This window comes from Crotalus tigris, unplaced genomic scaffold, assembly GCF_016545835.1.
Source record: "Crotalus tigris isolate CLP2741 ecotype Arizona unplaced genomic scaffold, ASM1654583v1 scf7180000024301.445443, whole genome shotgun sequence".
Lineage (NCBI taxonomy): Eukaryota > Metazoa > Chordata > Lepidosauria > Squamata > Viperidae > Crotalus > Crotalus tigris.
Genome location: NW_024100473.1, coordinates 280,419 through 294,853, shown reverse-complemented (window position 1 = coordinate 294,853; position 14,435 = coordinate 280,419). Strand labels below are relative to the sequence as shown.

The window sequence follows — 14,435 nt, the reverse complement described above, 5'->3', positions numbered from 1 at the left end:
GGCATGAAGTTTTACTCAGCTGTTCAGTTTGTCCCCCTTCTTCCATCAACATTAGTCTGTATTTTACCCCAAATAACAAATGACACCATTACCAGTAAAAGGAAATCCATTCCACACTAGCCATTTGCTTAATGCTCTTTCTTACAAGAAGATAAGCTGCTTTGCTATTTGTATAAAAGGGGGTGGAGGGCAATGCCTCTCTCCTAAGAGCAAGGTCTCCTATAGACATTAGTGGATATTTATTTGTCTTTACACCCAGCCTTTCATTTAAGGCAATACACATAATTATTTCCCTCCTCTTATATGACCATGACACTAGCCCAGTGATGGCGAACCTTTTAGGGACCGAGTGCCCAAACTGCAACCTAAAACCCACTTATGCATCGTTGGGTGCCGGGTGGGCGTGGCCCATTGGGTGGGCATGGCTGCGGTGGTAACAGCAGACTGGGTGGGACTAAAAAGTTCAATCAATTCCATCTTTGCAAGATCTTTTTTTTTTCCCACAAGAAGTTGAAATTGACTGATTAATTGAACCTTTTTTTTTGTACACGGCGGCGAAGGCCTAAAGCGAAAAGGTTTTATAAAACCCAGCTGAAGACCTAGGAGTGGGGCGATGGCACGTGTGCCCACAGAAAGGGCTCTGAGTGCCACCTCCAGCATCCGTGCCATAGGTTCGCCACCACTGGACTAGCCTAAAGCACTCCCCTGTCCCCGCTTGAACTTCTGTGACTGAAAGTGACCTAGTTTCCCTACTTGTAGTCTAAGTTCAATGTCTTTAAAATTGTTTAACGAAGAGAAGGACAAGGGGGGGACATGATAGCAGTATTCCAATATCTCAGGGGCTGCCATAAAGAAGAGGGAATTAAGCTATTTTCCAAAGCACCTGAAGGCAGGACAAGAAGCAACGGGTGGAAACTAATCAAGGAGAGAAGCAACCTAGAACTAAGGAGAAACTTCCTGACAGTGAGAACAATTAATCAGTGGAACAGCTTGCCTCCAGAAGCAGTAAATGCTCCAACACTGGAAGTTTTTAAGAAGAGACTGGACAGCCATTTGTCCGAAATGGTGTAGGGTTTCCTCCCTGAGCAGGGGGTTGGACTAGATGACTCCAAGGTCCCTTCCAACTTTACTACTACTACTACTACTACTACTACTACTACTATTATTATTAATCTAAAAAGCAACCTAAAGGCTTCCCTAATCAAGCGTTTTGCTGATGAGCTGGCCAGTGATGATGGGACTTATAGTCCAACATGTCCCAAAAGCACAACACTGGAAGAAAACTGAAAGATCTATGTTATATGTGGTTGGGCTATGCCTGCCAAACATCCAAGATACACTGACTTAAAACTCTGTCTCTCAAAACGCTAAGAAGGTTTTCCTAAAGGGATTCCTCCCTCCTCCCCCAACATGATGCTCCAGATCTATTGGATAACAACTAGCTGAATGACCTGGCATTGCAATCCAAACTCTTCTGGAGCACACCAGAGTTGAAAAGGTTCCCCTAAATCTTGCTCCGTAATTACTTCCTATGCTTCCCACATGGAATAAAATACGATAAACTCTGTATAACTAACAGCCTTGATAGCCAACAAAAGAAGAAAACGTTGCATTTCTCTCATACGATCCTCAGATGGGCAGTTCAATATTAAATTTGGGGAGGAGGAGTTACTACTCACCGGGTGATGGATATAGGCTTCGCAGTCATAGCACCAAGCAGACAGATCTGCAAAGCTAAGTACCAGTGGATGCCCTGAGTCCTTATTGTGATCCAGCATATGTTGATTAATGTAGCGTCCACAATAGACCTGAAACAAATAGAGTATTTCAGGACGGCAGGGTGAAACATTAAAGGCACAGATCTAGGAGGTCACGATCTCCACCCACAGATGCCTTATTGGGGAGCTGGGCCACGTGTAAATTTAATAATAAAATGAAATAAATAATAAAATAATCTCAGCTCTTCAGTTTACTTGAAGACATGCTCCCCACAAAGCAAATGGAGAATACTACAGAAAAGAAAGTAATGGTGGAGAACAAACACAGTATTGTTGAGTATTTCACTGAAGCCAGTCAACTGAAAGATGATAGAGGCAGGTCAATGAAATCCCTAAAACAGCTCCTGGCCAAGAGCACGTAGCAGTACTTTTTCTTGCCTGCCATAGAGACAATGAGTCCCCAGAGCAAGAACTCAAAAACTAGCAACTCCAGAAGAAAATGTTACTGGAATACAAAAGAGCCACCTTAAAGCGTGAGCAATTTGTGCACAGTCAGTTCTTTTTTTACTCCAGAGAGCTCTCAAAGTTGGTATGAGTTTCTGCCAATTTGGATGGGAAACTAAAGAAGAGAGATATCCTATGCCATCAGACTTAGCACTATGTATGGAAAACTAAACATTCCCAGCAAAATAGAGAATGAGCTGAAAAGGCAGCTCCCTTTGATGATATTGTTGCATTACTGCTCCATCAGCTGTGATACTCTGTGCAGCAGAGACTGCAAATTGGTGGAGGATAGCCTCTGTCCACCCAAAAATTTACCCACCCTAAGCTATTAAGTACACTTCCTTCAAGAACAGGGAGAGTCACTTCTAGCCGCTAACCCCAAAGCTGCAACTCCAGGACTGGTATCCTTACCTTATAGCACACCAGACAAACCCAGTTCTCCATCTCACTACCACATTCTGCACATGGCTCCAACACATTCAAGCCCACAGGAGGCACAGGCAGCACTGAGCTGAGGTGGGGGCACCAAGGTAAGGGAGTCACGGCATAAAAGAGCCCCTGGAAAGAAATAGCAGAAGAATCCCTCTATCCTGACTTCTCTTCAGTTAGGCCCGCCCCCCCTTCCCCGTTCTGAAACTTTTGCTAAACTCAGAAATTCCCCCTTGTGCATCTTCAGCTCTCCGGGTTGTTAAATAATCCCCAGGCACTTCTATCACCCTCCTCCCTTGTCTCGGTGCTTTTAATTCAGAATCTGATTAGATTTGATAGGACTTGCATGTACCATTGAAGGACCCCTTCTTTTATTACCTCGGTGTTAATTCTGAAGTCAGGCTTTCACTAGATTTAATTCTAGAACTAGCAACGTAGATTCTCTGTCCTCTAACACCTTGCACGTCACAGGAACATTCGTGAAATCTTTGCTGATGTACATATGGAGTTGTATCCCACCCATGTAAAATCACTTTCACTCTATACAGACTCCTCCGTCTCTAGCTGAAAGACTCATGTAAGTACTCAAGGCTTTTCCAAGCCAAACATGCTGTTCACACTTCCTTAGGCCACTGACATGCTGTTGCGGTTCTATCAAACACAACTTTCTCCCGACTCAAGAAATCTAGTCCTGATCTCTTCCCAACAATCTCCTCCCTTCCCAGTACTCACACTGTCGGCCCCATCTTCCCCAAGCTGTTTGTCAGAGGAAGAACAGCCTCCTGCTGCTTCATCCAACAGGACAACCTCAATGTTGACTTGGCGGTGATGCTGCAAGCTGGCCTGGATGAAGGTAAGAGGAAAGAAGAGAGGGCGAGTGAGATGATATGAGGTGGTATTTTTCAGAAGTCCTAGAAATGTAGTTATTTTATACCAGAGATGCAGCTTCTGTATCTACTGTTCTCATGAACAGGGCTTGTCTTGCTGAAGGCAAAAGGGCAACAGGAGTCAGGGAAAAGAGACTTAACTATCTCCTCTGTGATCTCATGCCAACCTTGATAGTTTAAATATTTCAGTTGGGTTGAGCAGTTTTTAACCATCTGAATTCTGAAATGAGCTGCCTTTGGTTAAAGCAGTGGTTCTCAAACTTTTTAATGCCGCGACCCCCAACCGGTCGTAAGTCGAGGACTAATCAACCGGTCGTAAGTCGAGGACTACTCAACTGGTGCAGCACCGTTTGCAGAATGGGACTTTTGGCAGGCTCAGCAGGGCAGAGACAGCCTGGACAATTCCTATGGCTTTTGAAAGCCAATAGAATTAGACTCTATTCAAGAGAGTCTATTCTATTGGCTTTCAAAAGCCAATAGAATAAAAGGGAGTAGCACAGCTAAGGAAAAGGGGGAAAAAATGGCGGACTGCATTGTTTGGCGACCCCCGTGAAATGGTCGTTCGATCCCAAATGGGGTCCCGACACACAGGTTGAGAACCACTGGGTTAAAGACTATCATCTAAATCAGCTTTAGCTCCCTTAAATGTGAACTATGACTTCCATTGTCCCATACAGCAGAGGTCCCCAACCTTTTGGACACCAGGGACTGGTTACGCGGAGAGAGGTTTTTCTGCAGACCGGAGGGGGCGGGGTTTTGTGTGCTGCCTGCATCCCGTGGATGGGGCTTTGCTTGTTTGTGTGGACCCGTTGCTGGCATACCATAGCCCGGTACCGGTCCACAGACCGGGGGTTGGGGACTGCTGCCATACAGCATCACCAAAAAATGTTGGCTGTTACCATAGGTGTAATGGGAATTGTAATCTAACACAGCCATTCCCCAACCTTTCTAGCTCCACGGATCGGCAGCAGCGGTGGCAGTGAGGAGGGCAGGGGATGGTTTTGCGTGTACAACCTAGCTCCTGCGCATGTGCAAACGAAGCTTCGCATGCTCGCCCACTGTTTGCAGACCAGGGGTCAGGGATCTTGGTCTAATATATGCAAAGAGGTTGCTAACAGGCAGAGATTCTCAAGTGAACTCTACTTAAAATAAGATGTTACTTTGTTTTAAATTAAGAGAATCACTGACATGGAACCAAGTTAGACAACAAGGAAAAAAATGAAAACAAGAGTTTCCTATGCAGGGAGTGTGGGGGGGGGGGGTGGGACAGGAAGAAATCACAGATGCAGAGTAGTTTGGTTTATTCTTCTCCATCCATTAGGTTAATTGTGAGCTCTTCAGACAATGAGGGTAAGCATTCCCAATGCTAACTATCTTTCTCTTTAATATGAAGCAACATTAACATTCCTAAATCAATCCTCAGCACAATCCGTGGAGAGGCCAGGAAGTCTGAGCTGGAACACACATGGACTGAATGCACAATCTTTCACACAAGCCCTCAATTGCTTTGCAACAGCCGTAGCTTCGCGAAGATACAAGCTGATGTGAAAAATATTCCCTAAAAGAGAAAAGCAGACTGGAAAACCCATGATCTATAAGAGTGGTTCTCAACCTGTGGGTCGGGACCCCATTTGGGGTCGAATGACCATTTCACGGGGGTCGCCAAACAAGGCAGTCCGCCATTTTTTCCCCCTTTTCCTTAGCTGCGCTACTCCCTTTTATTCTATTGGCTTTTGAAAGCCAATAGAATAGACTCTCTTGAATAGAGTTTAATTCTATTGGCTTTCAAAAGGATAGGAATTGTCCAGGCTGTCTCTGCCCTGCTGAGCCCGCCAAAAGTCCCATTCTGCAAACAGTGCTGTACCAGTTGAGTAGTCCTCGACTTACGACCGGTTGAGTAGTCCTCGACTTATGACCGGTTGGGGGTCGCGGCATTAAAAAGGTTGAGAACCACTGATCTATAAAGAAAAAAGCGATGGTACTCACTCCTTTGTCAGGAGCCATTACTTCAGCAGGGAAGCCCTCTGCCAATACGCCTTCCCTTGGTGCATCCTCCACTGGCTCCACTTCCTTAGGGGATCCATCAACTTTGGGTTGAGTTTCTTCACCCACCGGACTAGAATCAGGAGAGAGAGAACTCGAAGCCGTCTCGCCCTCTTCCATGAGATTGTCTTCTAGCTGGAGGGAGCCCAGGCCGGCCACGGCATCACCTATAGCTTCCACAGACTGAGCTACAGGGCTTTGGAGCAACTCCTGAGGAGCTTGATCAGGAATTTCATGTGGAACGGGAGTTTCCTTCCCAGCCCGAGTCCTGGGCTTCTCCCACAGGGTAGCAGGCACTGGGGAGGAAAATAAAAGTCACCTTTCAGATGCTTAGTTAAAATGATGGGAATGAAAACGCTGGGAAGGTGAATCCACAGAGTTACTAAACAGACAGGCACTCCATGCCAACGCCAACCTCCCTTTAGGGGCTGTTATTTGTGCACTTATTCCCCTGCTTCTTCCCTGACTTCATTTTATTCCTCTTGTCTGAATGCTTACATCAGGTCTCTTCCATTCCCTCCCCAGCATTCTTGGCCCTGTTCTGCTCCAGCTCATCCCCGTGACAGTATTATGTAGGGAAGAGTGTTTTGCGACATCAGCAGGAATTCAACCAATCTCTATCATTCTTGTCCTACACTGTATAGTTGCTAGGCACCCACAAACATCAAATTGAAAGGCCTTGATGCTACAGGCTGCAGTACTGGTCTGTGGCCTGTTAGGAACCACATATTGGAGGTGAGCGGCAGGCAGATGGGCGAGCAAGCAAACTTCATCGGTATCTCCAGCCACTCCTCGGTGCTAGCATCACCACCCCAGCTACATCTCAGATCATCAGGCATTACTTCTCATAAAAGCATGAACCTTACTGTAAATTGCGCATGTGAGGGATCTAGGTTGTGCGCTCCTCCCCCCCCCCCGGTCTGTGGAAAAATTTTCTTCCACGAAACAGATCCCAGGTGCCAAAAAAAGGTTGGGGACTGCTGTTTTAATGGATCCCTCCCTTTTGCCCCTTCTTGGAGTTTAGGCTCCTTGCATGCTTCTCCAAGGTCAGATGTGGCCTTGGGTTAGTAACCCCACTGGACTGAGCTGAAAGCAACTAGAATATAAATAACGTAGTCCAACTCTCTATTCGCTATAGCGAACACCTGACCATCCAGCCTCCCTATGAAAATTAACTGCCGTGGCCTCTTGTCCTCAGAAATTCATTCTTTTTGTCTTCTCTCTGAACACTATTTATGCGATCTTCACCTTGGTGAGCCTTAAAAGGAGAAAGGCTGGCCTCCAATCCTTTTACCTTCCTCTCCAGCAAAGAGACAAGCCCGGAGGTGTAAAAACAACAACAACAAGCTCTTCTAGTAAGAAGACACATGCCTTGCAAGTCACACAACTGCACCTTCCTTTTGGCAGAATCTGAGTTTGTTCTTTCCCCTGCTAAATTGCCTCCAAAACTGCCTTCTTCTGCTTTGCTCTGCCCCCTGTCTAAAAAACACCCTTTGAGAACAAGCTCCTAGCTAAGAAATTACTCCACCCTCTAGCTCAGGGGTATCAAACTGCTGGCCCGCAGGCCAGATGGGTCATGAAGAAACCGCGCCCACCCCATTGCCAGCAAAGAGGAAAAAGCTCTGATACGTCGCGCAATGTCATGAGTTTGACATGTCTGCTCTAGCTGGTCATTTGATCAGGAAGTCTGCTATTGCTGTAAGCTTCCATACCTCTATTTAGACTTTGTGTGTGGAAAACAAGGAAGCACACAACCTCTCAGCCAGAAAACTACACAAACCCCACACAATCGGCCTGCTCTATAATTCACAGGCTCCCTCGCAAAACCCCCATGCTCTTGTTGCCTTATTCTGGCTGCCTGTGGTTCATTCTGCACAAGACTGTGGCACATTCCCATTTTATAAGCGCCCCAAATGCATGATTCAATAGTATTAGCCCCTTATGAAACAGAAGCGAGGGCAAACTATGAGAAATACTGATACTACAGCTTCATAGTAAGAGGTGAATGGCAGATTTTCTTTTGGTCCACAGCCACCAGGTTGCAGCAGTTGTTATGAAGAGCGTCAGCCCAGACAGAACAGAGATACTTTAGATAGAACGGAAGTATTCACCTTCCAGTCGGAGGCTTGCCCAATATTTACGGTGCACAGCAGCGACACGGGCCAATGACTGCAGGGCACTCAGATGGGGGGGCTTTAGACGTCCGAGTGGGGGTGGAGGATCCCCCAAAAGGCTGCGCGTGCACATAGTCATGGACTCTGAGATAGATTCTAGGTTGTAGCCACCCTGAAGGAGAAAAAAACAACAACACCATTACTCTGACATTAAAGTAATTGGTACCAGCCTATGTGCAGATTGGCATGCAAGAACAGAGCTACTACTGTAAAAAAATCTCCATTGTAATCTAAAATAGAAACAGCAGGTTTCTAGTCCTCAAGTCTGTGCTTCCAGACAGCAAAGGCAACTCAGCCTCTCCAGGGAACATAAGCTACCGATCACACTTGGGGGCTTCAACTTAACACCAAGTATTGCCTATTGGTGAAGGATGGAAGATTATGGTTGCTGTGTGTGCACAAGAAAGAGAGGGAACGAGGAAAGGGAATAAGAATGGCAATTAACATAGCGCTTGAGCACTCACAATTCACATACAGGCAATCTACTTCTTCAGCAATTGTTCAAAGTTACAAGAGCACTGAGTGAAGGGAACGTACAACATATCCTCATCACTGTAGATATCGCAATGTGCCCCAGTCATAGGACTGTCATTTGTAACCTTCCCTGCCAGCTTCTGACTGGGGGAATCCAGCAGAAGGTTGCAAATGGCGATCATGTAACAGCAGGATGCTGCAACTGCATGAGATTTGCCTAACGAGGGCAACTGGGACTGCCAGAACTACCATCATAAGCTGGTGCAGTCACGTGATGTCATGCCTTCTGCCTACATCACTTAGCAATGGAGGTTCCTTGTCCCAATTACTGTTACTATACTTATTACTGCGAGGTGGATGACCTCTGTAGACAGATTGGCAACTCTTGAGAATATGTTGAGGGCCTTCTCATAAAAGAGTTTCACAATGGCAACTGTGCTGGCCATTACGGCCAGACTCTTACGCTCCAATTGAACAGATGACAAGCTTGAGGGGATGCTGCTTCCTGGTAGCTTCTGAAGCTTTTCCAGGGTAGTCTGTCCCACTTTAATCTTTGCTCTCTCAGCAGGTCCCCCTCCTTCCAAATGAAGCACAGAGTGACAGCCACTGTGCTTTTTCCTTGATCAGAAACCTCCTGGAGCCCACATGGAGCCCAAAGGCATTCTTGTAAACTGTGCTGACATAAGAACCTGGTGCTTTATGGCTTGCTGGCTTCTGCTTCATTTAAAGTGACAGTGAATGAAAACGTTCATGTCAGGGCTGGGCGGCAGCATTCGGGCTGGAGGCCTTCCTTCCCCTTCCTCGCAACAAAATCGTTTTCAAATGCTATTCAAAATTGTATTCAAATGAACTATTCCTCATAGGAACGGGAATGTCTGTCCCCGTGCAACTGTATGGCAGCTACAGTAGCCCTTTTCTTGCTTTAAAATGGAGAACAACAACACCAACAAAAAGGAGTGGAGAAGAATACTCAGGTTTTTTTTCCTCTTGAAACTCCCTCCTCAAGTCATTTTCACCCCACTGGATTCCAGGTCCAACTTCCTCGCGATTTCTCACTCTGTGTTATCCACTCATGCTCAAAAGTAGCTCCCTGGCTCACAAGCACAGCTCTGCCAGATAATAAAGGCAGACGTCTGACCTACCTCTAGGACAACGGCTACTTTCCCTCCTGCCAAACCCAGGAGGAGGTGGGTCATGTGGGCGTAGCATTCCGGGGTCACGAGACACCCCCCCAGTGGGTCTCCTCGAGCAGCATCAAAACCAGCCGACACCAGGACCAGCTCTGGGTTAAACTAGAAAAAGCACACGTTGTGATTGAACCCTCCGCTTTTCCTGTTAGCTCACCCTCTTGCCCAGCCAGCCCTTTGTACCACTTGGGAGCTTGGTTCTCTTCAGATACTTCAGTTAGAAAGTCCCAGAATCCCCAAAGATAAGCCAGGATGGGTTGGATTCTTGAGAACTGTAACCCAACCTACCTAGTGGCCACCCAGTTACCCTAGCCCAGGGGTAGGCAACCTCGGCTCTTTTATGACTCATGGACTTCAACTCCCAGAATTCCTGAGCCAGCCAGGCTGAGGGGAAAGGGAGAGGTTTGCAAGCTGAGCCATGCTGACTCAGGAATTCTGGGAGTTGAAGTCCATGAGTCATAAAAGAGCCAAGGTTGCCTACCCCTGCCCTAGCCAAATGGAACATGCCTACAATCTCTAGATCAGCAAAAGGAATCTTAATTTTTGCATTTCCCTGCAAAAGACTGGCCTCTAAATGCCTTGGATATCTCTGTAGAATGTTTTCATTGTTGTTTTTGTTGTACACCACCCAAATTCACTTGTAGGAGATAGATGGCCATATAAATTTGATTAAATACATAAATAACATTCAATAGCTACCTCTGCCACCACCACCCTGCCCCTGTTGTTTTTCCTTTCTCTTTTATCACATCTAGCAACTGCCGTCATGGCACCATTTGAGCCACTCCTAAATTTCCCATCATGACTATTCACGGCCTACCTCATAGCCAACAGGCATGACGATCTGGTGGAAGGCCGCCAGATACTCAGAGTCTCCCATCCGGGAACAGTTCCAAGGCACGTTAAGGGTGAAGCCTTCACCAGGCCCCACACCCACTCGGTCATAATCTGCATCCTCAGAAGTGGGGAAGAAAGTGCCATTGTCGTACCGATGGAGGGAGATGTACAAAACACTAGAAGGGAAGGGAAAGGTGATCAGAAAAGAAGGCGCAGGGGTAAACGCCTTGCCAGCTCCGAATCGAGATGCCTAGGAACTACAGATCACAAGTACATATTAAGACTCTATTCTTCCTTCTTTCCTTTTCTCCCTCCATTAAAACTCTGAGCTCTTCATCGGACAATGGCTTCAAGAAGTTGAAGGACAATGTCTGCCTGCCTTATCTTATCTTATTTTATCTTATCCTTTCCTTTCCTATCCTTTCATATCTGTCTGTCTGTCTATCATCCATCTATTATCTCTATATCTCTGTATCTCTATGTCTGTCTGTCTGTCTGTCTATCTGTCTGTCTGTCTGTCTATCTATCTATCTATCTATCTATCTATCTATCTATCTATCTATCTATCATCCATTATCTGTCAGTCAGTCTCCCTCCCTCCCTCCCTGCACGCTGCCTGCCTGCCTGCTTACCTAACCTATCTATCTAAATTAAGCAGCAGAACATCTCTTGAGTATTTGCCACCTGTAGTCACAACAAAGCTGATGAGTCTGATGTTATTTTAAGTAACACTAATCTTTTTGTTCCAGCAGCCAGTTATTCCAGATCCTGAGCCAGAGAGCTACCATTTTTGATGGCCTCCTAGATACTGCAGTGACAACGAGGAGGAAGGGAGGGTGGGAGGAAGATAGAACCTAGAATAGTGGTGGTGACCCTATGGCCCGGGTGCCAGAGGCGGCACTCAGAGCCCTCTCTGTGGGCACGCGCGCTGTCGCCCCAGTTCTAGGCCTTCAGCTGGGTTTTATAAAACCTTTTCACTTTAGACCTCTGCCACTGTATGCAAAAAAAAAAAAAAGAAGGTTCAATCAATCAGTCAATTTCAATTTCTTGCGGGAAAAAAAAAGATCTTGCAAAGTTGGAATTGACTGATTGACTGACTGATTGACTGACACCCAGCCAATGGCCACACCCACCCGGCACCCGACGATGCATAAGTGGGTTTTGGATTGCAGTTTGGGCACTCGGTCTCGAAAATGTTCGCCATCACTGACCTAGAAGGACCCAGCTACTCTCTGCTAGCAATGAAAAAAGAGGTTTAACTATTTTGGATTGTACATTTGGCATGGAGAAACAATATGGGACAGTTTGGGAATTAAACTAAATCCTTCTAACACAGCACTGACTGATCTTCAGATGATACACTACTTTTCTTGCTAGCTATGTCTTATGAACACAACCACAGCCAGATTTTTGTGTTAACAGGAGAACTGAACACATAGCCTTTCCATATAGAAATCTATTACTAGTTTCCCCCCCAAAGTTATCTTTATTTCAACTGCCAAAGTTAAAAGCCAGAAGAGCAGAAGATCCATTTTATCCAACAATTGGAAGCTAGAAACCCTTGTCAATTTTTTGCAATTTAACCCTCTATTCCTGTTTAGAGAAATGCATCATGGTATGGCTATATTTCTGGAATTTTATAAGGAAGGATGGAGGCTTTTTCAGTCAAACAATTCTACATGTATTTAAAATTAAAAAATGATGAGCAGTCTCTTTTCAGTCTGAGCATGCATCAAAATTAACGCAAGCACCACAAGCATGTTTAATTTTGTCCTTTGCTTTAGTTCAAGCATGGGGGAAAATTGGTTCCAGGGTCCAATTTCCCTTCCCTGTTTTAATATACTTGTGTTATTTCATGTCTCAAAAAACTATTTTGATTATGAAAAGGAGGTGAATGGGGAAGAGTGTTACAGTAGAATATTTTAAAATGTCCCTTGGTAAAAACTGGTCCATAGCAGTGACCTTTAGCTGGTCAGGGGGAAAAGAACCCTGATTCCCTATTCTATAGGATATATTTCTTCAAATGGGGAAAAAATGATATATAGCACCTGGGATCCTTTTCAAATATGTGCTGTGTTCCATTGCCATGGTGAACATCCCAGTCTAGTATCATAACCCTGAGAAATAAAACCAAAATTAGATCAGTAAATTAAACTCCCTGATTCAGTTCAATTAAAATATACGTTGATTATTAGGGAGCTTCCAGAATTACAACCCCCCCCCCACTCCCGGGAGACCTCTTGGGGAACAAAATTAAAGAACTAAATCTGCTTTAATTAGTCAAACAAAACGTCATGTTCTTACAGAGCATATTCACCTCAACGGCCTCTGGGCCAGGCGCTGGGCATGGCGTGCTGCCAAAGCCACCGAATTGAAGAAGCAGAAGCCACAGGCAGTATCTGATTCAGCATGGTGTCCTGGCGGGCGGACAATGGCCACAGCATTTTGAGTCTAAGGCCCCAGAAAAAGAAACACTGGGAGATCAGTGCAGGATTGAAATTCAGGACAGCAATGGAACCTGGGCAGACAATTTCTACCAAGCCAAAAGGGATCTGCAGAACATGGTATTTGCTAGAGGCAGGCCTGTCCCAAAGGCCCTAGGAAAGCAACTGGATAAAAGGAGATCATGTGTAGCAGAACGGCTGAATTAACTGCTGCTCTTTCTCTGCCCTGGCATTTACCTTCCCAGAGAGCACAGCCTCTACTGCACTGAAGGCGGATCCAGCTGCCAACCGGGCACACTCATAGGAGCTGGCACAGATGTAGACAGAATTGTACTGGTCTCCCTGGCGATGCAGCTCACGGGACTTCATGGTGGCTGTGGACTTCAATGTCTCCACATAAGCCAGGCTGCGGAGAGGAGGAGTAGAGGCAATGAAGCAGCCTTTCTCGTCTGGATGCCTGCTAAACAGGTTGGCCTTCACAACCCCTACAATTCTGTCAGCAGGTCTAAAAAGCCCAATGCCTCTAGAGGGCATCTGGTTGGAGAACACTGTAATATGGACCCCGCTTCCTCTTTATATTAAAAAAAGAGAGAGAGAAGAAGAAGAATGTGAAGCTTCGGGCCTCACCGATGGTATCCCTCCCAACTCTATTTTGCGAGACCTCCCGCCTTCTCCCAATTGTTGAAAAGGCTGTTGGAATTAAACTCGTCAGAACCTGTGGCACATTTGTAGTTCTTCTTCAGAGGCAAGACGGGCTGGGAGCCGGCAGCACCTTTCTGTCAGATGCAGCTCCCTGTGGCGCTGGAAGATCCTGGATACTCTCTGAGGCAGCTCTGGATGATGGCTACAAAAAAACAGTAAGAAACTAAGAAACGATTCTTAAGGAACATTTATATGGGTAAATCCTCTGCCTTTCCAACAACCTTAAGAACAGAGTCACACCTAGAACTCAAATCTGCTTGGAGGCCATGTGGCGGAATCATTTGATAATATGATTATGATAATATCATAATATCTTAGAAAAGCATAGCCCTTAAAGTCTGTGTTTCCAAAAATATGAGGGTAATTCGGAAATAAACCTCCGTTTGGTTATCAATGACAGACACTCGCAGATACAGAACTTTTATTATACACGTTGGAAAACTACAACATTACATTACTTTTCGACATAATCGCCATTCAAAGTGAGGCACTTGTCATAACGTCTTTGCTCGGCACCAAATCTGAGCTGGGGGGGGGGGGGCTGATCAAAAACATCCCAACGGAACAGCTTCAAAAGGTCTTGGGTGCGTCTAGCGCAGGGGTAGGCAACCTTGGCTCTTTTATGACTCGTGGACTTCAACTCCCAGAATTCCTGAGCCAGCATGGCTCAGCTTGCAAATCTCTCCCTTTCCCCTCAGCCTGGCTGGCTCAGGAATTCTGGGAGTTGAAGTCCACGAGTCATAAAAGAGCCAAGGTTGCCTACCCCTGGTCTAGCGGTATGCTATGCGGGCGAGCATTATCGTGAACCAACACCACGCCAGAAGTCAGCATGCTCCAACGCTTGTTATGGATGGCTCGTCTGAGTTTTCGTAACATTTCACAGTAGATGTCTGAACTGATGGTTGAACCATGCTCCAGGAACTTCACTAGCAGTACTCCTTTGGTGTCTTCACAGTTGGCGGGATTTTCTATGGCACCACTTCCGGTGTGGTGTTGGTGCATGATAATGCTCGCCCGCACACCGCTAGACGCACCC

General features: G+C 46.0%; 1 protein-coding gene across 2 annotated transcripts in view; it reads right to left on the bottom strand.

The window, feature by feature from the left end:
• HDAC6 (histone deacetylase 6) overlaps positions 1–14,435 on the bottom strand; it is a 40,165-nt gene that overhangs the window by 2,849 nt on the left and 22,881 nt on the right. For both annotated transcript variants that reach the window (XM_039324440.1, XM_039324441.1), the window contains exons 18-28: positions 13,413–13,541; positions 12,935–13,103; positions 12,571–12,704; positions 12,302–12,370; positions 10,237–10,429; positions 9,372–9,521; positions 7,693–7,867; positions 5,525–5,877; positions 3,384–3,494; positions 2,634–2,780; positions 1,680–1,808 (exon numbers count right to left, since the gene is read on the bottom strand). In XM_039324440.1, coding sequence (XP_039180374.1) covers positions 1,680–1,808; positions 2,634–2,780; positions 3,384–3,494; positions 5,525–5,877; positions 7,693–7,867; positions 9,372–9,521; positions 10,237–10,429; positions 12,302–12,370; positions 12,571–12,704; positions 12,935–13,103; positions 13,413–13,541 — 1,759 coding nt within the window. The remainder of the gene's footprint in view (positions 1–1,679; positions 1,809–2,633; positions 2,781–3,383; positions 3,495–5,524; positions 5,878–7,692; positions 7,868–9,371; positions 9,522–10,236; positions 10,430–12,301; positions 12,371–12,570; positions 12,705–12,934; positions 13,104–13,412; positions 13,542–14,435) is intronic.